The 24,351-nt window shown below is 49.5% G+C and overlaps 1 protein-coding gene and 1 long non-coding RNA gene across 4 annotated transcripts in view; one reads left to right on the forward strand and one right to left on the reverse strand.

The window, feature by feature from the left end:
- The window catches only part of CIB4 (calcium and integrin binding family member 4), a 52,420-nt gene that overhangs the window by 26,110 nt on the left and 1,959 nt on the right, over positions 1-24,351 (reverse strand). Inside the window, 1 exon segment of the mRNA NM_001164713.1 lies at positions 16,461-16,557. Coding sequence (NP_001158185.1) covers positions 16,461-16,557 — 97 coding nt within the window.
- LOC132659384 (uncharacterized) overlaps positions 16,962-24,351 on the forward strand; it is a 31,675-nt gene continuing 24,285 nt past the window's right edge. Inside the window, exons 1-4 of one of the 3 annotated variants that reach the window (XR_009599777.1) lie at positions 16,962-17,123; positions 17,538-17,655; positions 18,748-18,915; positions 20,649-21,241. This is a non-coding gene — a long non-coding RNA (uncharacterized LOC132659384). Of the gene's footprint in view, positions 17,124-17,414; positions 17,656-18,747; positions 21,242-24,351 lie in introns of those variants that run through there. The other 2 variants (XR_009599778.1, XR_009599779.1) reach the window with 2 other exon arrangements.

A 24,351-nucleotide genomic window follows, 5' to 3' on the forward strand; every position in this document is an offset into this window, starting at 1 on the left:
GCAAGTTGCCCTTGACTTTGAAGGACCCAGTCAGCCAGCATGATCCATCATCACCTAGGCGTTCATTAAGTACCTACTGTTGGCTGGACCTCTATGCACCACACCTTATCCACACTTTCCCTTGGGCCCAAGGAGACAGGCAGGAAGGAGAGAAATTGGTGCTTGTTCAACATTTACTGTATATCAGATGTGATGTCAGCCACATGCACGTTTGTTGCCTCATTACAACCCAAACAATAGATATTGTCAAGTTCATTGTATAGATGAAGGAAACCAAGGAGTGGGAAGGTTAAATAACTTCACCAAATAAGATCTTCAGACCTGAGCTCCTGGCATGGAGTGTGTTCCAGGAAGATGCTACATCAAAATGGGGGCGGGGGAATGCATACAGAGATGTCAAGTTCCTGGGTGAGCATGTGGGTCAAGACTGAGAGGGAAGAACATGCTTATGGCCAGTGCTGATGCAGCTCAAGAAGGACCAAGAGGAGGGGTGAAAAGGGTTCTGTGAATCCTGGCATTTGAGGGAGTAGGGAAAGATGAGCTGATGCTGGGTCACAAGAGCCACGGGGAGCTCTACAGCCCCTGCCACATGGCACAGCTGGAGAAGCGCTCACACACTACCCTCACAGGCAATGGAAGACTGGATTGGGAAACACGCGCAAGTGCCTACTGAAAATCCACAGGAAAGTGACCTCTGTGCATCTATGTCAACGTGGAGAGAGGTCTCTAAAGATGTCACAGGGCCCTCTTTTATCGTTGACTTGGTCTAAGGGTATTTAAGAGCCCAGTTTTTATTTTGTGCTTTTCTCCCACAAGTGGATAAGGAAATGGCAACCCACTCCAGTATCCTTGCCTGGAGAATCCCAGGGACAGAGGAGCCTGGTGGGCTGCCGTCTATGGGGTCACACAGAGGTGGACACGACTGAAGCGACTTAGCATGCACGCATGCATCTCCCATAAGAGGTAAATGTTTTTCTGTGTTGCTACATAGTCAATATAATTATCATTTTAATAGCTGCATAATTCAAATTTCCAGAGTGGACAGCCCTACCTAGCTCATGCCTCCAAGGAGAACCTGGGAATCTAAATAGGGAAATAATTTTTAAAAACAAGGAAAGCAATACATGAAGATGTTTATTGAAAAATTATTTATAGTAGCAAAAATATATATTTCCAAACCTGGAAACAATGTTAATGGCCTGCAATGAGAGGATGGTTGAGTAAATCAGAACTCAATGCAATTATACAGCCATTAAAATGATACCAACACAGACTACATAGCAACATGAGAAAAACATTTATGCCTAATGGAAAAAAAGCACAAAATAAAATCGTATCTGTTGGTCTACAGTGATGTAAAATGAAGTTTGCCTGGGGGAAAATGTGGCAAAAGAAAATAGAAAATGACAACTTCAGTTAGGATGGTTGGGTGCTAAGGAATTACTTTTTAGGAAATGCATTTTAATGCTGACATACTGTTTTAACAATAAATTTAAAAATCAGAACAAAAAAAGAAAGTTCCAGAGAAAATTTGCTATGAAAGCAAACAAACTTTTCTTCCAAGGGGGTTAGATATAAGACTTTGCTTCTCTTTTCTGCTTTGCTCCCTGTGGTGCGAGGCTGGACTCCAGGAAGATCTGGGCTCCTGGCTCTCAGACCCAGAGAGCTGTGGGCTGCTCTTCTCCTACAAGGTCTGGCAGGAAACGCTTCATGAGAATGGAGGTTCAGTGGAAGAAGGCCCCAGGTCATTTCAGGGTCTCTGCCTGTACCTTTCCAGATATATTCCAAAGTATGAATCTGCAGCTGTGGGCTGGTAACTAACAAGTGGTGAGCAACTTTAATTTTTCCTGATAATTCTACTAGATTTTAAAAGCAATATTGTTGTTATTATTTAGTTGCTAGGTCATGTCCAAGTCTCTTGTGACCCCATGGACTGTAGCCCACCACACTCTTCTGCCCATGCGATATCCCAAGCAAGAATATGGAATGAGTTGCCATTTCCTTCTCCAGGGGATCTTCCCAACCCAGGGACTGAACTTGAGTCTCCTGCATTGCAGGCGGATTCTCTACTGCTGAGCCACCAGGGAAGCCCCAAGAGTAATATTTCTCAGCTATGAAATAAGAAGGGGATAATGCCTTTTGCAGCATTTCATGGATGGGCCTAGAGATTATCATACTATTAATAAGTGAAGGTAAGTCAGAAAAAGAAAGACAAATACCATGTTGATATCACTTACACGTGGAATCTAAAACACAACACAAGTGAACATATCTGTGAAACAGACTCACAGACGTGGAGAACAGACTTGTGGTTGCCAAGGCAGGGAGGGGAGGAATGTCAGAGTTTGGGATTAGCAGACGCAAGCTGTTACACATAGAATGCACAAACAACAAGGCCCCCCTACATAGCAGAGAGGACTGTACCGACTAGCCCATCAGTTCAGTCAGTTCAGTTCAGTCGCTCAGTCGTGTCCGACTCTGTGCGACCCCATGAATCGCAGCACGCCAGGCCTCCCTGTCCATCACCAACTCCCGGAGTTCACTCAGACTCACGTCCATCGAGTCCGTGATGCCATCCAGCCATCTCATCCTCTGTCGTCCCCTTCTCCTTCTGCCCCCAATCCCTCCCAGCATCAGAGTCTTTTCCAATGAGTCAACTCTTCGCATGAGGTGGCCAAAGTACTGGAGTTTCAGCTTTAGCATCAGTCCTTCCAAAGAACACCCAGGACTGATCTCCTTTAGAATGGACTGGTTGGATCTCCTTCCAGTCCAAGGGACTCTCAAGAGTCTTCCCCAACACCACGGTTCAAAAGCATCAACTCTTCGGCACTCAGCTTTCTTCACAGTCCAACTCTCACATCCATACATGACCACAGGAAAAACCATAGCCTTGACTAGACGGACCTTAGTTGGCAAAGTAACGTCTCTGCTTTTGAATATGCTGTCTAGGTTGGTCATAACTTTCCTTCCAAGGAGTAAGCGTCTTAATTTCATGGCTGCAATCACCATCTGCAGTGATTTTGGAGCCCCCAAAAATAAAGTCTGACACTGTTTCCACTGTTTCCCCATCTATTTGCCATGAAGTGATAGGACCAGATGCAACGATCTTCGTTTCCTGAATGTTGAGCTTTAAGCCAACTTTTTCACTCTCCTCTTTCACTTTCATCAAGAGGCTTTTAGTTCCTCTCCACTTTCTGCCTTAAGGGTGCCATTATTATAAACCATAATGGAAAAGAATATAAAAAAGAATATATATATATATATATGCATAACTGAATTACTTTGCTGTACAGCAGAAACTAATACCACTTTGTAAATTAGCTATACATTAATTAAAATAAAAATTAAAAAATAAAACAAACTCAGAAGTGTCCCAGCACTCAGAGGGAAACAACCACTCCCTGCCTCCAGGTGCTATTCTTCTTTGATTGTTGCCTGAAATCCCATCCAGCCACCTGGAGCATTTTAGCATTTTCATAGCCATCCTCTCCTGCAGGCTACACACAGACCCTCTGTGGTGGTGGGGCTGCTATCCTCAGGTCCATTTCTCAGGCAGGGAAAATTGAGGCCACATACAAAATATAAACTCCGGTCCAGGACTTGGAACAACAAGCCTGACGTGCCTGGGAGAATTGAGGGGCTGCAACCTGGAGGCGTCATCCAGCCCCAGCACACAGAAGGGGCCTGTTTTCTGTCAGGGACTGAGGCCAGAGCTGAGAAAAGTGGAAGTTCCCTCGCAGAGTCTTCTGTGGTCAAGGCTGCCCCTGGTCTGGCCTGGCCTTCCACCTGGGTGAATGGGTCCCCACACCCCAGCTCTGCAGAGCTGTGCTGGCCTGGAGCTCCAGGCAAGCAGCTTAAGGCCTCCCCCACACCCACGCGGCTGGGAAGAAGAGGCAGCAGGGGCCCAAGGCCTGCAGAGAGTTGAAAATCCTGGGAACAGAGCCCCAGTCAGCCCAGCCAGCACCTCATTAGGAGGCGCAAAGCGGGGAGGGGGCACTTTAGGAACAACGTTATTTATTCTATTTTTAAACAAGCCTGAGGTCTCTGGGGGCACAAATGAAATTATCAGAAAAGACATGAGTAGAATAAAGCCCCAAGCCAGCAAAGCTGAGAAGGCCCCTAGGGACCCGGACTCTTGAAAAGCTGAGATGGGGTTTGTTTATCTTGTGCTTTGAGAGCACAGGACTGGGACCAGGGTGCTGGACAAGGATGTCCCAAAGCCCTCTGCAGCCTGTTCCCTCTGGGCCCCCCGGGGAATTCGGGTGTGAGCTCTACTCTAAACGGTCCCATCAGTGTCATCTGCAGCGGGGAGGGAGGAGGCACCACCTCTGGAAGGAAGCCCAGGTTCACTTCCCACCTCTGCCATGTGAATGCCTTTCCCAGTGGGCAGAGCCCAGGGGAGCTGGTGCTGCAGGGCACCTGCTCCCTGCCTGGCCATCCCTGGCTCCACACTGGACAGGCCCTCCACACTGCCAGAGCCTCCACTTCCTCATCTAGAAATGGGCTAGTCATTCTCACCTTGATTCCCAGGTAACCCTCTTGGGGAGAAGCAATGAGACAGTGTGTGCCCCTGGGGAGGGCTGGACTTGCGTCTCACTGGATCCCAACGCTCTGAAAAGCGGACTGACTTGTCTTTCCCATCTCAAAGCTTAGGAAGCCAAGGCTCCACGGAGTTGAGTGACTCGCCCTGAAGCATTCAGACTCAGGCCCACCTGGTTCCCAAGTCTGTTTTCCCTCTGGTGGTGGGGCAGCTGCCTGACAAGTGCTCTTGGGAGATTTGAGAGAAACTCAAGTCACTGACAAAAGCGATTACAGCACTGAGTAGGTGTGGCTGGATGAGAATCACCTCTGAGAAGTAAGTGATGGGAGATGGAGCAAGGTGAGCAAGACTTGCAATCAATGTTCCCGGTTTCTGATTTTGCTTTGAACTGCAGACAGCCACCACAGCTACTTCCCACTTACTGGCTGGGTCCAGTAAGAGGTGACATGTGAGGTGGTGGGGAATTGGTCAAGCTCTGTGCATATGAAAGCCAAATGTCTCTCCAGTTCTGTTCCCCACGCCTCACCCCCGTTACCATGTGAAATATGGGTTAAGCAGATTGCACCCAGGGAAACAGTGGAAGGGCTCCACATTTCCCCTACTAGGGGCACCACAGAACTGACTCATTGGAAAAGACCCTGATCCTGGGAAAGATTGAAGGCAGGAAGAGGAGGGGACGACAGAGGATGAGATGGTTGAATGACATCACCGACTTAATGGACATGAGATGGAGCAAGCTCTGGGAGTTGGTGATGGACAGGGAAGCCTGGCGTGCCACAGTCCATGGGGTCACAAAGAGTTGGACATGACTGACTGAACTGAACTGAGGGGCACCAAGCAGAGGCTGCTACAGGTATAGCATAGTCCACTGGCATGCACTGGGGGACGGGCTGCCCTTGGCCATCCTATAGGCTCCCTCCAGCCCCACTGCCCCAAGTTAAAAGCCGCAGGTCTTGTGCCTTGCCCTGGAGTCTACATGGAAAGTTGAGACCAAGAAGGAAGGAATTGGCCCAAGGCCAGGCAACCAGAGGAGGGAAAAGCTGGAACTGGAACCCAGAGTTCTCCCCACTGTCCAGGCTCTCATAACTACCTGTGCGGGAGACATTATACATCCATCGGGAAGATGAGGAAACTGAGGCCTCGGGAAGAGCCGTGGCATGCCCAGGGCTGCCGTGTCTGCGCTGTGGCCAAGGCTGGAGGCCAGATCCTGTCTCTCTGCTGCTGGGCCAGAGCAGAGACTGCGTCCTACATCACCGAGCTTTTTTCTGAAATGAACCACTTCTTAATTCTTTGGCTGAATGTCTAAATAAGGATTTTTGCCAATTCTGAGCCCTGCTAACTGATGAAGCTGTCAGAAAAAGATCTAATGATGCTTGAAAACGCGGGGAGTGAGCCAGCTGCCAGATTGCCTTCCCAGCCCTGCCTCCACATCAGGGAGTCAGGACCGTCCCACTGGAGGAGGGGGCGTGAGCCCTGGAGGCTGAGACTCTGCTGCCTTTCATCAACTGCGTGACCCTTTTTGATCCTCTGCTTGCCAGCTGTAAATGCGGATAACTCTGAGGATTAAATGAGATGCTATGTGTGCACTGCCCCAGCACAGAGCCCAGTCGGGCACAGATTTCAGGGCTGGCTGGGATGGTGGGGGGTGGGGCAGAGTGGCCAGTGATGTGAACTCTGCTGAACAGACAGGGGTGGCCCTGACTGCAGCCCTGGGCGAGCGAGAGCTGAAGCTGCCAGCTCCGTTTGGGGAGGCCCCGAGTCACTCTCAGTATTTATCTTGGGAGGGACAGATGAAAGGCTCAGAGTGACCTTAGGCCCTGCGAGATGGAGCCCTTGGGTGGGAGCCTGGGAGGCTGGGCTGGGGCGCTTGGCAGGCCAAGCCCGTCCCTTTGTTCTCTCTCCTTTCTCAGTGGGACATTTGTTCACGCGGGAACCCTGGGCATTAGGGGTGGGGCCTGGCTTGGGGACCAGGGAATCCGACAATTCCCAGGCCTGCCACTGGAGCCTGAGAGACTGGGCTCTGGGAAGGGCCCTCCTGAAATGAGCTGGACTGAAGGGCAGGCCTTCCCCGCACATGAGACCCACGTGTGTGACCTGCCACCCAAGGGCAGGCTCTGGGAGCATCCCAACCAGAGACGGGAAAGGCATTCTGCCTTCAATCACTGACTGTCCGGACCACCGGCTTCTTCCCATCCTCCTTCTTCCTCCTGTTACACACATGTGCACACAGGTAGACATACATACATACACCCACATGCGTTGCCTGCTTGGAGGCCTTGAATTCGTCCTCCCCAATAGATAGAGAAGTATGAAGATCAAACAGGTCTTGGGTGCAAATGCTTCTTTGCAATTGTGGGGCTGTGGGTAGAGCTTTTAATCTAGACGCCTCTTCCTCACCTGCAGAGCAGGTCTGTGCTTCACAGATCTGGTGAGGAGCCAGTGAGGCAGAGAGTGAATAGGACTTTTAACCATGAGGCTCACAACTAATGGTAGTGGACATTTGGGGCTGGAAAGTAGGATTGCTGTAACTATCCAATCTGCTTCTATTTTTAACAAGCCAGGGAGACTATTTGAGGGTGAGGGAGGGGTTCAGGGCAGTGGCCTAAATACAGCATGAAGATTACAACTGGGTCCAGCTGTCCTGGCCTGGGCTGGGGGTGATCAAGACACCCCCACCCACCGCTGGCCTGCCACCTTCCCTCCGTGCCCACTTCTCTGCCCCCTGGCTAAATTTGGTGCTCTCAGAGGACAGCCCCAAGCTCACTGGAGCTGAGAGGTGGTGAATGTTAGGGGCAGGCAGACTAGTTCTTCATCAAGGAGCAAACCTCAGACAGAGCCCATCAGAGGACACAGTGGGAATTCAGAACATGGAGTGTGGAGAAAGCTTTGTTGGAGCCAGAGGGCTTAGATGGGCCCTTGACCTTGGACAGTCATGTCCATCTGTGGGCCCTAGTTTTTTCATCTGTCAAGGCCTCTCTGCCCTTGGGAGGTGCAGGGAGGTGGTGGCCATGAGAAGGCTCTGACAAAGTTGGTCCAAAAATACACTAGGAAAACTCCCAGACCCCTTAGTCACTGCTGTCCTTCGCACCCTGATCTCTTCTCAGACGGACAGGCGGATTCAAGTTCTCCTCGTGTGTCCCCATGGAAAAAGAGAACCTAAGGGCCTTTGGGACCCCTTCCAGCTGGGGACTCCGCCAGACAAAGCAGGATGGTCATTTATAATAATAGAGTTTTCACTGGAAGACTTGCTTACCACCTTTGACCCTCTGCTTCCCCAGCTGTCAATGCAGATAATAACTCAGCCAGCCGAAGGCTGTCGGGAGAGTTGAGTGCAGGTGCCTGAGGGCTGAGCACTAACCCTGGCCCAGTCACAGGACGGTACTAGTGAGGTCCCACCCATACCCTTGGGAGGGGTGCTGCACCCAGACTTGCCCGGCTGCCCCAGAAGCTGCTTGGCATCCTCAGAATTTAGGAGTGGATGCCAACAGCATGACCAAGAGGTCTGAGGCTGGGTCTCTGAGAGGGACTGTGCCTACCAGGTAGGCTGGGACCACCAGGTCCCAGTATTTAGCACTGGGGTTGAGAATCAGAGCTCTGCAAAGCCCCCCAGGGTTTGCTATTCTCCTGTTTGTTCTTAACCTTGAATTGCTGAGAAAAGATCTTCTAAGCCCCCAAGACCTCAGTTAGTGTACAACATATGATAAATGCATAAGCACGTCTAGGGTGCATCACTGAGGACCAGGAGTGAGAACCCTTATTCATCGGACTCCAGAAAATGTCTCCTACCCATGGGAATTGTTCTCTGGTAATTGACAGGACAAGGAGTGACATTTCCCAGGGGTCTGTGGGAAGGGAAGGGGCTCCCAGAGCAGCCTGCCTGGGATGGAGGGTGGTGTGGGGGTGGGAAGGGAGAGGGAACAGCATGAGCGCAAGGCTCAGAGGCTACCAGCCAAGTGTAGCATTTGGGAGGCTGGCTGTGGAGAGCGCAGGAGGAAAAGTGTGGGGACAGCTGCTGTCTGTGTGGAAGATTCGGAGGCAGCATCAATGAGGAGAGGGTGTTTTTGAAACGTTTTCAAAACGTGTTGCTGAATATCAGGAGTGCAGGTGTCAATCCTTTATAAAGATGACAGGTTGAACACTCGCATCTATTTTCATTCCCTTTGACACCCACTACAATTATTGTAAACAAGTCTTTAGAAGCATGACCCACGGAAACAGAGAGAACACAAGGAAACAGCAGCCATTACTCAGCGACACACTCAGGAAGCAGGTAGACGAGAGGCAACTGACCCAGCAGATGCCAGAGGGCAGGACCCTGAGACTGCAGCAGGGAACTCATTATCAACCTGCTCTACATCCCAGAAGTTTCTAAGGCTCTGGACCTGGAAATGTCAGGTTGCTCTGGAAATAGATGTTAGCTAAAAAGAGACTAATGTGAGTTTGAGTGAACTCCGGGAGTTGGTGATGGACAGGGAGGCCTGGAGTGCTGCAGTTAACAGGGTCGCAAAGAGCTGGACACAACTGAGTGACTGAACTGAACTGAACTGAAAAAGAGACTGATGACAGTGTTGTGAAGCAGTTGGAGTTCTAGACCTCCCTTGCTTTTGACACTGGGAGGTGATTGTCCCTCCCCAGCCCCCCAGAGAGGTTTATTCTCCCAGGAGAGTGTAACAGAGGCTCTCTGCTCTGGGGACGACAGCCAGGGCTGAGAACTGGAAATTAAATCAATATACATGTGCTGGAGTCTGAACATCCACCAGTTCTCTTCCCTGACTGAGCTCCAGAATCCTGGCAGCCAGAACTTCTATTCTCCAGCATGTCCTCAAGAAATGACCCCTTTCTCCATGGCGTGGCTTGTGGGATCTTTGTTCCCTGACCAGGGATTGAACCCATCCCCCCCTACAGTGGAAGTGCAGAGTCTCAGCCACTGGATCGCCAGGGAAACTCCCCTATTAAGGGAATTTACATAAAGTAAAACTCACTGCTTTTTTTTTTAAGAGTACAGTTTGGAGACTTCCCTGGTGGTTTAGTGGATGAGATCCCAGGCTCCCAAAGCCAGGCAGCCTGGGTTTGATCCCTATGGGGAACTAAGACCCTATAGGCTAGAGCTAAGCCTGAGTGCCACAACTGAGACCGCATAGCTGAAATTTAAAAAAAACTACAGTTCGCTGAGTTTAGACATTGGAGACAGCCATACCAACCAAGATAGAGAACACTGCTTCCACCCCCAGAAGTTCCCTTTGCAGTAAATGTTCTCATAACCCTAACTCCTGGTTGCCACTGATCTTTTCTTCAGCCCTAGAGTTTTCTTTTCCCCAGAAGGCCATGTACTCAGAAGTAAACGGGATTAGTGTTTTATGTTGGCTCCTTCCACTTTGCATCACGTGTCAGATTCAGCCATGACCCTCGTTTCGGCAGTTCATCACATGTTACTGACTACTGTTGCCTTGTACACAGTTTATCTAGCCACCCAGTTAATGGCCCTTTGGGTTGTTTCTAGTTTTTGGTTCCTACAATTAGAGTGGTTGTGAACATTCAAAAAAAAAAAGGCCCCTTCAGGGAAGCTCCGAGTTAATAAACCACACCCAGGGACTCAAGCTCTGAAACAGGTTTTTAGCAGCACCCCTCCCAACTTTTAATTATGAGCAAATAGTTACTAAACATTCAAGGAAGGCCTCTGATGTGAAAGATGGTGGCCCAAAGCTAATGGGAAACAGCACCTTGGATTACAGATTGGAGAAGACATTACATTCAGGAAAAATGAGAGGATACTTTTTTTTTTTTAAAGAAATAAACAGAGAATAAAAATGAGCTCTTGGGAATGAAAAGCATGAGGGCAGAAGCGGACAACTAAACTGGAGGTAAAGATAGAGTTGAGTAAAGTTCCCCGGAGAAAAAGCAAAGGGATGAAGATGAAACATACGAGAGAAGAGATGAAACATAAAGGACCAACCCAGGATATAAAACGTAAGAATAGTGAGTCGCAGAGAGAACAAAGAAGACAGAAGGGCGAAATTACCAAAGAAATAATTCATGGAAGTGTCCCTGAATGGAAGAACAGTTTCCATACTGAATGGGTCCTCTGCATGCCCAGTACTGGAGAAAAAGACCCACACTAACTCCCATTGCTGGAAATTTCAGAATACTGGTGTCAAAGAGAAGCCTCCAAGTTTTCAGAAAGAAAAAACAAAAAGCAGATCACAAAAAAAGAGATTAGAAAACAGAAGGGCTTTGGACTTCTCAGTAACAACAGTGAAAGTGAAAATGCAATAGACTGATGTTTTCTAAACTCTGAAGCAAAGTTGATATTGAACCTATCATTCAATTCCATCTGAACTCCCAATCAAGTGTAAAGAGAGAATAAAGACATTTTCAGATATGTAAGGTGTCAAAACACTTACCCCCATGCACCCTTCACCAGGAGGCTACCGGAGTATGTGCTCCACCAAAACAAGGGAGTAGAGAGAGAGGAAAAGACAGGAAAGAAGCTGGGCGACTGTGGAAGGAGACTCCAGACCGACAACAAGTACCAGGCTCCAGAGGGCTGGCCAGCCCTAATTAGAGTGGATTGGAAGACTCCAAGAGAAATTTTGCCAAGAAAAGGGAATGTTCAGAAAAGATCTCCCTTCTGAATGCCTTTAGAGGAGAGTGAGATGATTGGCAGGGGGTTGGTATCATATTTACTAATAAATGCATAGAAAACTAAGCAAAAGCAGTGATTAAATCTAGGAAAGACAACAAAAAATGTGCAAAAAGGGAAAACTAACCATAGCCTATTTCATGATTCAGCTCTGAGTAGCACATTCAGCCATGATAATGGAAACACTGTATAGTGACTGAACTGGAATCATTAGAGTTGAGTAAAGTACTCTGCCCTGTACTAGGAGGGCAGAGGAAGGGGGAGTTATGGGCAGGGTGGGTGTGGGAGAGGCAAAGAGCCTCTTCTCTGGGCGGTGGGGGTGCGGGGATAGAAATCAAAGGCTGAGTTATCAAGAAGGGGCTGAACATGGTTTCCTCCAGAGAAGAGAAACGGGGGAGGGCAGTCCCCATAAGGCAACTTGATTCTCAGCCTGCATAAAAAATGTATTTAAATACTATATAGTGTATATGTAATGGAATATTACTAAGCCATAAAAAAGAATGAAAAAAAATAAATAAATACTATATAGTGGTGGTTTAGTCACTAAGTTGCGCCCGACTCTCGCAGCCCCAAGGACTGTAGCCTGCCAGGCTCCTCTGTCCATGGGATTCTCCAGGCAAGAACACTGGCATGGTTGCCATTTCCTTCTTCAATATGTGTGTGTGTTTATGTATATATATAATTTTTAATTAAAAAAACACAATCCCATCCTTGCCCCTCCCACTCTGGCGGTTTCTGGAGAGGCTGAATAACCATGAGGGCTTTTCATTGTCCATAGTCTTGGGAGTGAGTTCATTGCAAGCTATTCTAAGCTTCCCTTGTGGCTCAGACGGTAAAGAATCTGCCTGCAATGCAGGAGACCCGGGTTCAATCCCTGTGTCGGGAGGATCCCTTGGAGAAGGGAATGGGAACCCGCTTCAGTACTCTTGCCTGGGAAATCCCACGAACAGAGGAGCCTGGTGGTAGTTCATGGAGTCACAAAAAGTCGGACACAACTGAGAGACTAACACACTCACGTATTCTAAGCAAGTGGGCTCAGCCTATAGCAGGCCTCTGAAAGGCTCAGAAACACCGGGGCTAGGTGGAAACTGACTTGGAGTTGAAACCTCAGAAGCCACACCTGGAGCAACTCCTGACACCTCAGGCATGTTCCCAAACCTCAAGATGCTTTTACAGATTTGATGCTGCAATAAAACAGAGTAGGGATCAGGCTATGCCCAGACCACCTGCCTGTAGGAACCCCAGAAGGGAGATGGAAAGAGGCTGGAGGTATGTGGTAGCCCTGTTCATTAGGGGAGCTTCTACCAGACTGCCCACCGGGACACCCCAAGATCTTCCCCCAGGTCCTGCTGCTGGCTGTCCTAGTCCCGGAAACTTGAAACCTGCGTGGGTCACACCATGCCAGTACTCACCAGTGTTTATAGAAAGGAAGATCGTTATTTACAAGAACAGAAACATTGAGCTAATTCATGTTTAAATACACCAAACAGAGCGGCAGACAAAGAAAAAAAAAAAACAACCCAGAAACTTCTGGGTAAAAGGGGGCAGTGAGCCCCGGCTTAGCAGGGCCTTCCTGTGTCCCTGCTGGACTCTGTTGCTCAGGCTGCTCTTGCCCTGCCCTCACAATCGGCAGACCCTTCCCAATGTTAGCCAACCTCCTTTTTCCACGAGTGTATCCAAGTTAGGAAAACAGAACTCTCTTCCCAGATCACTCAAGACCCTGAGCCAAGTAATACCGGTACCCAGAGCTCCCTTGGGCCCTGTTCTCCAAGCTTTTCCAAAGAAGTGTTCTGCACAGGGTGAGTCACCCAGCTCCCATCCTTTAGACCACAGAGGACACAGGGATACTTGGGTCCCCACCTCCCATCAAACCTCTCCTTGCTTCTTTTGGGAAACTCAGTTTTCTGCTTCAATCAAGATCGGAAAGGCACAGAGTGAAACTTGAGTCCTGGATCTTAACCCCCCAAAGCTAGTCTGAGGACCAGGGATGATCAGCGGCAATGTTCTTGACAACCAAGAATAGAGGGAGAGAAATAAAATGAAAGAGGGACGTGTATGGAGAGAATGGTTGTTGCTTCTGGGATTAGATCCTTCTTACACTTTTGTTCTAAAATTAATATCTTTACAAAGTGAAATGATGATTGTGGATGACATGTTTTCTTAAGCCCTTACTTGACAAAATTGGAAAGTTAGCATCTCTAGCTAGTCCTCCCACAAAATAACAACTTTGGGAGGCGGAGCAGATTTCACTGGACTATGAACATCCAGAGTTTGGGACATATTGCGGTAGATGACCCAAAGAAGAGTAAGACCAAGCTCCAGGTCAGAAACAGAACCGCAGACTCAGAGGGTGAGCAGGGCACCAATGCATGCGGTCCAGCAGCCGCTGACACCTAAGCATGTGCCGGAACACCACCAGCTAAGGCTTGGCCCGCTCCCGCTTGTTACCCTTCCGTGACAGGAAGCTCACTTCCTCTGTGTACAGCTCTGATGATTACAAAGTGCTTACTTTGTATTGTGGAGAAACCTTCATCCTTGGACCCAGGCCTACACTTGGGAGCCCCTAGAAGCAGCCCTTTCACCTGCAGGAAAACAGCTCCCTTCTGCGCTCTTTGCCTCCCAGTCTTCTTTGACTTCTATTTGCTTCCCCTCACCACCAGTCATTCCTCTTGTGAAGTGACTTGCTTGAGATCACTTGCCTGGCAAGTGAGTTCAAAGCCAGCTCCTCTGCTCCTGGCCCTGTGCCCTGCACCCTAGCTCTCTCCATGAGGCAAAGGCTCAGTGTGTCCTCAATTCAGGAGATGGTACTGGCTGTTCAGAAACAGTTGGAAAGGCAACAAAAAATCCAAAATGGGAGGGGGGAAGCGATATACAAAAAAAGTCAATGTGATCCCAATAAACACGCATAGATCCACATTAAAAGTGAAAGTATGGAAGGCAACAAGGCAAGATGGTCATGATGGTCACTCTTTAAGGTAGGCTACCTGGTGATTTTTACCACACTTTTGCTTTTCTCTCTGTGCTTTCCAATTTTTCTGCAATGATGTGGTTTTTATTTGTAGGATAGAATAAAATAATAACCATTTAGAAGGATGAGATAAGAAATGTCAAATTAAAGTAATCACATCCCAAGACATCACCCACCGTCCCACACCCCACCCCCCGGCCGACTCAGTTCCCAGCCACTGTTCTGTGAACAAGCTCCTGGGGCTCTTGGGCCCTGGGCGGCGGTCCGCCCCCAGACCCTCACACACTGCAGCACTTTACAGCAGTCTCACATTCTTGCTGCATCAGCGCCCAGCCCTTGACTGCCAGATGATGAGCCCAAGGTCAAGTAGACCCCAGACCACCCGGGGTCATGGCCAATGTGCTCCTGCCATCTGCCCCTCATCCGTTTTCTGCAGCCTTGGAGCCCCAGCCCAGCCCCCAGGTGGAAGAAAGGAGAGGATGGGGAACAAAATGGAGGGAGCAGAGGACCGTGGCTCATCCCCTGCCAGGTCTCTTACATGCACAGGGTGCGCATATTGTTGTACAGACAGGAGATTAAACTCAGAGGAGAGATCTGTCATCCGTGGAGTGTGATGGAGCTGGGCCTGCACCCAGCCCTCTGATCCAGTCCAGTGCTTGCTCCTCTGGGGCTCAGATCACAGCCCCTAGGCGTGACTGTGGTGTGCTGGGTCCCTGCAGAGTGCTGAGGCCACGGGTCACACAACACCCTCTGTACCAGCCCTCCAGGGCGGGTCTTTGCCAGCTGCTCCCTAGGGCGCCTGGCAGTCCTAGGCACATGTCAGAGCCAAGCCCTGATTAGAAGTGGAGGCCTGGCCCTGGGGGTCAGAGTCCTGTCTGACTTCCAGGTTCTGCGGTGTCACGTGGCCCTGCGTGAGTTTTTCCCTTGTTGGGTACTCAGTTATCCAAAGGATAAAATCAGAGTGGAGAGCATTTGACAGTGATTAGACTGGCGGTTTACAAGTCTTTTTTTTCCCCAAGCCTAGTATTTGGGTCGGAGAAGGCAATGGCACTCCACTCCAGTACTCTTGCCTGGAAACTCCCATGGACGGAGGAGCCTGGTAGGCTGCAGTCCATGGGGTCGCTAAGAGTTGGACACGACTGAGTGACTTCACTTTCACTTTTCACTTTCATGCATTGGAGAAGGAAATGGCAACCCTCTCCAGTGTTCTTGCCTGGAGAATCCCAGGGACAGCAGAACCCGATGGGCTGCCGTCTGTGGGGTCACACAGAGTCGGACACGACTGAAGCAACTTAGCAGCAGCAGCAGCATTTGGGTACTCTGGGACTGACGCGTGACACTGTCCCCCATCCTGGACGACAGGACAGAAGCTCCCCATTCAGCCTGGCCTTTGGGTGCCCCTCACCCCAGCTCCCTGTGTGGATAGTCTAGGTCTTAGAGAGATGTTCCCCACCTTAAGTAGGAGTGTTTGTGGATGTAGGGATGGGCAGGCCTGTGTCTGTGTGAGTCAGGGGTCCCAAGAGGACAGGCTTCCCATTATGTAGCCGGGACATTTTCCAGGGATGTCACCTTGTTGAGGATTCTGCTCTCAGCTTGCCTCATCCCCTCCCCCTTCCACTCCCCCGCTTTTGGTTTCCTTGTCTTCTAGGCTCCAGCCTCTATTGCAAATCCCAGGCTCTGTCTTCCTTCTGTTTCTGCCCTAGAACAGGTCTGTCACTGGGGAGGGGCCGCCCCTTCCCCTCCCCCACAACCCCTCTGTAGTCTCTTCCTCAAGATCCCTCCACCCTCCACTTCCATCCCTGCACCCACCTCCCGGGGCCCTCTTTAAAGAGGTGCCCACTGTGCTCAGAGCCAGTTTTGTTTCAGACAGAAATGCAGATGGACTCTCATTGTACAATGACACTTTCAAACCATTATTCTGCCGAGACCCAAATGAAAAATCAGCAAGTCTGACACCACTGTGATTTGTTCATATGACGCTGCTTCTTTGCACAAAGTTTAATTAAAATTTCAGGAGCCCTTTATTGTGCACCTCTGGGCTCTTCCAGGCGCCCTGGGGGAAGGGCAGGGTCTTTTTACAACAGAAGCCAGTGCTCAAGGACGGTCCCTAGGAGACTGGCGGTGGGGTGCGCTGACAGCTGGAGCAAAGCACAGCCTGTGGGGGTACACGGGCCTCACGGAGCACACGGGAGCCCAGCCACCCCTCCACTCCACCCATTTCACAGGTGAGCACACTGAGACCAGCACTTTCCGAGACTCAGCAGATCCCAGTGACACCACCCCATACCTTCCACCCCGCCTCCTGGACTCACCCTCAGGGCTGGCAGGGAGCTGACTTGATCCACGGTGAGCGTGGCCTCCTTGTAGTACTTCCCGGGGGGACAGAGCTTCAGGAAAGAGTCATGGATGCTGAGAAGAGAGACAGGGGTGGGCTGTAGGTGGGGACCAGCAGGCCCCCTGCCTCCTGCAGGCTCCCTTTGGAGGATTGATTGACACACATTTGGTGGTTATAAATCATCCTGCCCTTCCAGAAACATGCCTGGGGCTCCAGTGTGCCCAGCGCATGCGCTGTGGGGGATGCAAAGATAAGCCAATATGCTCTGTAGCCTGAACATAATCTACAAGTGCGCTGGAAAGGACTTCTGCCCTCCCTTCCTGCAGTCCCTCCTTTATGGATGGAGGAACCAGCAGGGCCTTGGGGAAGCCAGGATGCCACCCCAAGCCATCTGTCCAGCCCCACCCTCATCCCAGGAAAAAGAGGTCACTCCATGGGTGTGGCCAGGCAGCCAGCAAACCACACAGCCATCCGAGGCCAGTGAGCTGGATCCAGACGGTGGGACTGAGCAACTGTCCTCATCGATCCAGTAATCAATGTCTGTCTGCGGGCCTCCTCCCTGCTCCAGGGGATTCGGCTTATGAGGGACAGGCAAGCAGAGGGGGAAATAAACGGCCGTGTGGGTGCTGCGAGGCAGAGGGTAGGAGCGAACACTGCCCCAGGCCAGGAAAGCAGGGCCCTCCCCGCCCACATTCTGGAGCATGGACCATATCAACCTTGTAAGGGGTTGGGAAGGGAGCTGAAAAGTGGGGTGTAGAATAGGCGAAGGGAGATAGTCTCTAGGAAAAGATTGGGCGGCAACACTGAAGGACAGCAAGGAGAGAGGAAAGCCATTGTACCTAGGGTGGGGGTGGGGGTGTGTGTGTCCAGTGGCCTCCAGGGGAGGGGGCGCCCCAAGGAGTATTTGATCACTGTCATTGTTAGAATTGCTAGTGTGGGGTAATAAGAAGGCAGACTGACTTTGAGTATGTTTTATTAATTTTAACGAATTATCTGAGGCCGGGCACCTGTATGGTTGACACCCAAGGTGTCCCCCACTCTGACCCCTCACTAGGAGTACCTGCTGCACACTGCCGACTCGTGTGGACATTTCTGGTGGAACCTACAGAACCATTTGCAAGGAAGGGACCATTATCTCTTCCTTACCGAGAAGGAGACTGAGACTCAAGGAGGTAAAATACTCACCTTGCCCAAGGTCACACAGGGGTGAGCGTGAAGCCAGAGCTGCAGGTGCCAAAGCTCTTTCCCCAGGAGCCCAGAGAGGAAGGCCTCAGAAGGGCTGTGGGCAGGGGGTGGGGTCGGGGGTGGGGGGCAGGGGGTGGGGGTGGAAAGAGAGGGAACCCCACTGCCAAGGTCACCCGCTTCTTGTTTTTTAAGCTCTGTGTGCCTGGTGCATTCAACCAATGAATTCATTCAACTCAATGAATCTTCCCAGCAACCCTGTGGGATAGATATAGGGGTGATGATGTCTATAGAGGTGGAGACCAAGGCTCAAAGAGTTGAAGGGGTCTGCCCCAGGTCTTTCAGCTTGGAAGGGGTCGAGGGGGATCTGAACCCTAAAGCCACGCTCCTCGGGCCGTGCTGCCCACCTCTAAAGGGTCCCAGGTGAAAGACTCTCAGCACCTCCTCCCCGCCCTGGAGAGCCTTCCCAGGAGGGGGTACTGTGGGGAGGGGGAGGGCCCTGCCCAGACTTCGTGTCTTCCCAGGCCGCTGAGTGGGTGGGCTGCCCGCAGATGAATCGTGGCTGTTTCTCGGCTTGCCACAAAATGTTCTCCTCCAAATATGGATCAGCTGGCTCTAAGTGGAACTCGGAATTAATCACTAATGGACTCAAAAGTCAAAGCCATTTAAAAAGCTCACACATCTTGCCTGCCAGAAAGCAAGCAGCCCAAGCTGCGTCTCCCTTCCACACCTAGCCAGACAAGGGGAGAGGCTGTCTGCGGGCAGGGAGGCTGAGACAGTGGGGGAGACCAGCTCCACTGCTCTGACTCTGCAGGACCTTGGGTCTGCCGCGTCCCCTCTGTGCAGTGAATCTCAGCTAGCTCCCTCCATCCTCCAGTTCAGGAATTCTGTACCCTTCTCTGGCATCCTGTCCATCCCTTGCCTCTGAGACCCTCCACTTTAGCCTTTTTTGACTGGGTGGGTCCCGCATCAGAAGCACACAGGGAGCTTGTGAAAGGATCAGCTCTAGAGATTCTCATTCAAGGCTAGCATCGGCCCAGGCACCTATAGGTTCTACATGCTTCTGTGTTTGTATTATACAGGTAGGACTGAGAACACAGCTCCAGTGAAAGTCTCCAGTTACACCCCTTCCATCCCAGTCTGGGCTCCCCGACCTGGGCTTCACCCCCATCCCATGGGGTCAATAGTCCCTTTCACCATGGAGTGGCCTGCAGGTATTTCATGAATGACCTCATCTCTAGCCTGGAAAGGTAACTTTTGGTTCTATGATCTACTGGTTCCAAGCTGTGTGACTGGGCAAATAGCTTCATTTCTTTGAGCTGGTTTCCTCATTCACAAAAAGGAAATGAAAATACCATGAAAATGACAGCTATTACAGTCTCAGCACCGACTTCTGTGCCAGGCAGCACTTTAATACCTGTGCAGATCTGATCATCTAACTGACCTAATAACAATTAGGTTGAATACGTACTTTTTGTATGTGTGAAAACTGGGGCTCAGCGAGGGTAAGAAACTCACTCAAGGTCACACAGCAAGTAAGCGAAAAAGTTGAGCCTCAGACTCTGGCCTTTGACTTCTAGGAAGCAAGCCTCTGTCTGCTGACCTTCTGGTGCTCCAGGTGGACCAGGAGCTAAAAGCCAGGACAAGCCATGGAGACTGGCAGGTTTGGGGACCTCAAGGGTGCTCAGAGGATCCAGGGGCCTCATGGTCAGGTTAGCCTGAGCAGGAACTGGGGCAAAGCTTCAGGATCCCATTTACCAGACTTACCTCCAGCCCAAGATCATGCCAGAAGCTGTCCCTGAGCAATCTAATATACTCTGAAATTGCTCAAACTGAGTCAGGCTGACCCAGGCTCAGACATGGAGATCTAAAGGAAGCCATATGTTCCCTTTCTGAGTCAAGTCCCAGACTCAGGGTCCAGAGCCTCAGGTGAAGATAAGGGCCCCAGAGGGGCTGTGCACTGATTCCATAGAGACATCTGGAAGGTGGGGGCAATTTAACAGCAATTTAACCAGAGTCGGAGAGGGCTAACCTGGAAGCTGAGGATGAAGGGGACCCTGCTCTTTGAGAGACCAGTGGTATGTGAAAGAAGATTCCCACAGATTAGACATTTAGGGTGGACAGACCCCTTCTTAGAGAGCTGAGTCAAGGCAGCCGTGGATGAGGAAGAAGCTGTCACATGTGGTCTGCCCCTCCCATTAGGTGTCATCTGCGGATCTGGTGACCAGGCCTTTTTGTCCCATGCAAGTCACAGATAAGAAGGTGGGAAAGCGTTAGACATGGGCAGAGCCACCCTGCTCCCCTGTTTATCAGTCTCTTGGATACTTTTTTTTCAGCTGGCTAAATCTATCCAGATGTACTGTCATCCAAGCCACACTTCTTTGTCACGTTCATAGGAAAATCACAACACAGTGTCAGAGGTGATGTTGGAAACTTGTTCAGAAGTGATCAGGGCTTAGTCTGGCCTGATTTAGCCCTGGCAGCCCAGGGTGTCTGCTCTCTCCCCTGAGCATCACTGCCATCTGCCTCCTGAGCCACGGCCGGTGTTGCTTGGAACCCATATCAAAGCTGCCCCTTCCCTTTACAGACAAGGCATAGACACTAACCCTAATGTAATCCGTGCTCCTGTCCCTCCAAGGAGTTAACCTAGGATCAGCTTATATGTGTGTGTGTATCCTTCCTAAGATATTCTCTGTGTGTATGTACATATGCATGCATGTATAGCCCTTTATTTTACTAAAAGTAGCACCCTATGTGTACCAGACTAGTACCAAAGTAAGAGTGAAATAGGTTTTTAAAAGCCGACAGCACTATAATTAATAGTATTAATACACAGTATTCTATACCACTTCTTTACCCCTGCTCTCTAGAGGCTGAATTTTTAAAAAAATTCTTTTTCTATTTCTCTTGGTTTTTCCTTAATATTTGCATAGTATTTCTAGAGATGGTGCTGATACTCCCACTTGGTATTTTTTCATTGCAGACTTTATTTTGTGACTTCTTACTGTTAAAAAAGAAAGAATTTATCTCTATCTATAACCTGCTGGATGGCATCACGGACTCGATGGACGTGAGTCTGAGTGAACTCTGGGAGTTGGTAATGGACAGGGAGGCCTGGCGTGCTGCGATTCATGGGGTCGCAAAGAGTCAGACACGACTGAGCGACTGAACTGAACTGATAACCTACTTCAGGCTTCCTTGGTGGCTCAGGTGGTAAAGAATCTACCTGCAAATTGGGAGACCTTGGTTCAATCCCTGGGTTGAGAAGATCCCCTTGAGGAGGGCATAGCAACCCACTCCAGTATTCTTGCCTGGAGAGTCCCCATGGACAGAGGAGCCTGGTAGGCTACCGTCCATGGAGTTGCAAAGAGTCAGACATGACTGAGCGACTCAGCACAGCACATATATACTACTTCTTCCCCTAACATCCCAATATAAAATGATTTTCCTGAATCAAAATTCAGTATTTATATTATTGTTACATGTATGTATTAGTACATATTATATATGTATTATTCAAACATTGCTCACAGCTGAGTTCCCTAGTACAACGTGATTACATTTTCTTTCTTGCAAGACTCTTTGTTTTTCTTTTGCTTAGGTTTCAGTGTTTCTGTTATTATTTCGTTCTCAAACTTTCTGCAGAACTGTGAAGTTCCTCTTCGCGTGTTTATATACCTTATATCATCCATAGGTTCATTTTGTTTTCCTGGAGCTATCACTCCCGGAATTCCTAACTCCTTAATTCTAATCTGGATGCATTGCTTTTCATGCCTGCTGCACTGTCATCCTTGGGTTTCTCTTCACTCTCATTTTTGAAATGCGATTGTGTTGCGGCCCTCTGTTTTCTGGTTCTTATGTTTTCTTTTTTCCTTAGTTTGAAAGTGCAAGTTGCTCAGTTGTGTCCAACTCTTTGCGATGCCATGGACCATGATGCCATGGACTATGATGCCATGGACTACAGAGTCCATGGAATTCTCCAGGCCAGAATACTATAGTGGGTAGGCGTTCCCTTCTCCAGGGGATCTTCCCAACCCAAGGATTGAATGCAGGTATCCAGCACTGCAGGCGGATTCTTTGCCATCTGAACCACCAGGGAAGACCAAGAATACTGGAATAGGTAGCCTATCCCTTCTCCAGAGGATCTTCCCTACCCAGGAATTGAACCACGGTCTCCTGCGTTGCAGGCAGATTGTTTACCAGCTGAGCTATCAGGGAGTTCTTTTTCTTAGTTTACTCACTAATTTTAATGAAGAACTTAGTTTACTTGATAATTTTAATGGACGCTGCAGAAGCTGCCTGCATGAGGTAATTGTTTTTAGAAGTCACATATCAAAAAGTATTGTTTCACCTTCACTCTTGATTCATAGTTTAGCTATGACTTAATCCTACATTGGAATTTTTTCCTTTGAATTTTGAAGGTGTTTGGCCACCGTCTTCCAGCACAAATCTAAAATTCTACTTCCCGATCCTCTGTATGTATTGTTTTCTTCCTCTGTGGACGTTCTTAAGATCTTCTAAATACCTCTGGTGTCCTGAAATAAATTAATGTAGGCTTAAACATTTTTTTTTCCTTCAAATACGTAGTGTCTCTCAGCTTTCAATTCATGTTCAATTGCCAAGTCTGTAACGAGCTGACTGGCAGCTCATCCATGCTCATCTCTGTTCCTGGTGGTCCCGAGTCAGAAGCCTGCATGGCTAGCTCTCTCTCCTGCATGGCTATTTACTCTCACGTGGTGAGCTCCTGTCCTCTGCTGGGCTGGGGAAGGGGTGCTGAGTGGATTGCAGGGCAAGAGGAGAAATCATAGAACGCCATCTTTTTGTTTTCACCAGAACCTTCATCCTGGCATTCAGAAAGGGGCCTTTCTGGGTCCTTGAGTCCATCATCCCAACCCCTGTTTTCAAGCAATCTGCTTTCAACTTTCAGCTCTAAGTCTGTATCGTGGATCTCTTTGTTTTCCACTTTGGAAATTTTTTTCTCTCTCTCATCTGCTTTCATCTCTTGAGTTCTCCCTTATGAGTTTCTTTCTTTCTCTTTTTCTAATTCTAGCTGTCCTTTTAGTAGGGAAAATAAATTTTTAAAAAAAGCTCAATTCTCCATGTTCACTGGAAGCTATGGCATATTACTTTTTTAACTTTACAATATACCTTGGAGATACTAATCCACACCCAACATAAAACTTCTTCTCTAAGGACAGTGCCATGGATGGATGGGTCCATCCACATTTATTTCATCCATGCCCTCTTGATTCAAGTGCAATGGCTAGGTCAAAGTGCCTTTCCCTTCCTGAAGCAGGCGTCCAGTCCTTCCCCCATTCTCTTCTATTCTTCACAGCTCCTGGTAGCTGTTCTACACCCTCAGCTGCTCCCCAGAGTGTGGTCTGCCTAATTTGGAGACTCACCTTTGTTTGAAGCAGCAAAGAGCTCTCTCCCTGGTATCACCCCACACATCTTAGCATTTTTGTCCCCACCTTCGTGCCAGTCCTGCTCTGCCTCAGTTGAAAGTCTCCATGATGGTGAAACACAAAGAGAGTAGACACTCAGCCACTGCACCTCCTCTCTGCCTTCCTGGAGCATTGGCATCCCCATCCCTCCTCCAGCACTGACCCATCCTGTTCTAGAGCCCAAAAGGTGGGAGTCTCATGGGCAGAGGCTGCCCAAGGGCCAGGCACCAGGCCCTCATGCTTAGGCATGGCACTGACAAAAGACAGGGTTGGCAGGAGGTGGCTTTGAGAGAAGTTGGTTAGAGAAGCTGGGCTGAAGTGGAGCCTTTGCTGGCCTCTCCCTGGGACCTGCCTCCCCAGCACAAACAGATGAGGTGAGGCCCCTCCATGAGGGGCTCACTTTCAATAGGGGTGGAGAGAAGTGTGAAACAGGAGGTAGGCAGGGGCTGTCTCATGGCCTGTGTGGGCAGTTCAGAAAAGAGGAGTCCCTACTGACAGCTCCCTCCTAGAACATCTTTCTCAAAGGCCAATAGAGAACACACGAAGATGGAAGGGCTTCCCTCCCACTCTCCTCTCTCTTGCCTGACTTCCCCCACTCAGCTCCCACCACCGCATTGGTGGTGGGGATGGGGCACATGTGAGGGGCCCTAGGGATCCAGAGAAGGCCATCTGAGAACGTTTGAGCTTTCTAGATGGAAAGAGGAGCAGGCATGGTCATGCTGAAGTGGAGAGAGGATAAATTAGTGCAGAACAATCCTGTCCTTCCTGTTGACATTTTAGACATGTCCACCCTTTGTCCACCATTTCTACAGCTAGAAATCTCTCCTATGGATTTACTCTCACTTGTCGAATACGCTTTGTTTTTGTTCAGTTGCTAAGTCATGTCCAACTCTTTGCAACCCTAGGGACTGCAGCACTCCAGGCTTCCCAGTCCTCCACTATCTCCTGGAGTTTGCTCAAGTTCATGTCCACTGAGTTGGTGATGCTATCTAACCATCTTATCCTCTGTCGCCCTCTTTTCCTTTTGCCTTCTATCTTTCCCAGCATCAGAGCCTTTTCCAATGAGTTGGCTCTTTGCCTCAGGTGGCCAAAATATTGGCACTTCTGCGTCAGTCCTTCCAATGAATATTCAGGGTTGATTTCCTTTAGGATTGACTGGTTTGATCTCCTTGCAGTCCAAGGGACACTCAAGAGTCTTCTGCAGCACCACAATTCAAAAGCTTATCAATTGAATAAGCTATT

Source organism: Ovis aries, chromosome 3 (genome assembly GCF_016772045.2).
Source record: "Ovis aries strain OAR_USU_Benz2616 breed Rambouillet chromosome 3, ARS-UI_Ramb_v3.0, whole genome shotgun sequence".
In the NCBI taxonomy this organism is placed as follows: Eukaryota; Metazoa; Chordata; class Mammalia; order Artiodactyla; family Bovidae; genus Ovis; species Ovis aries.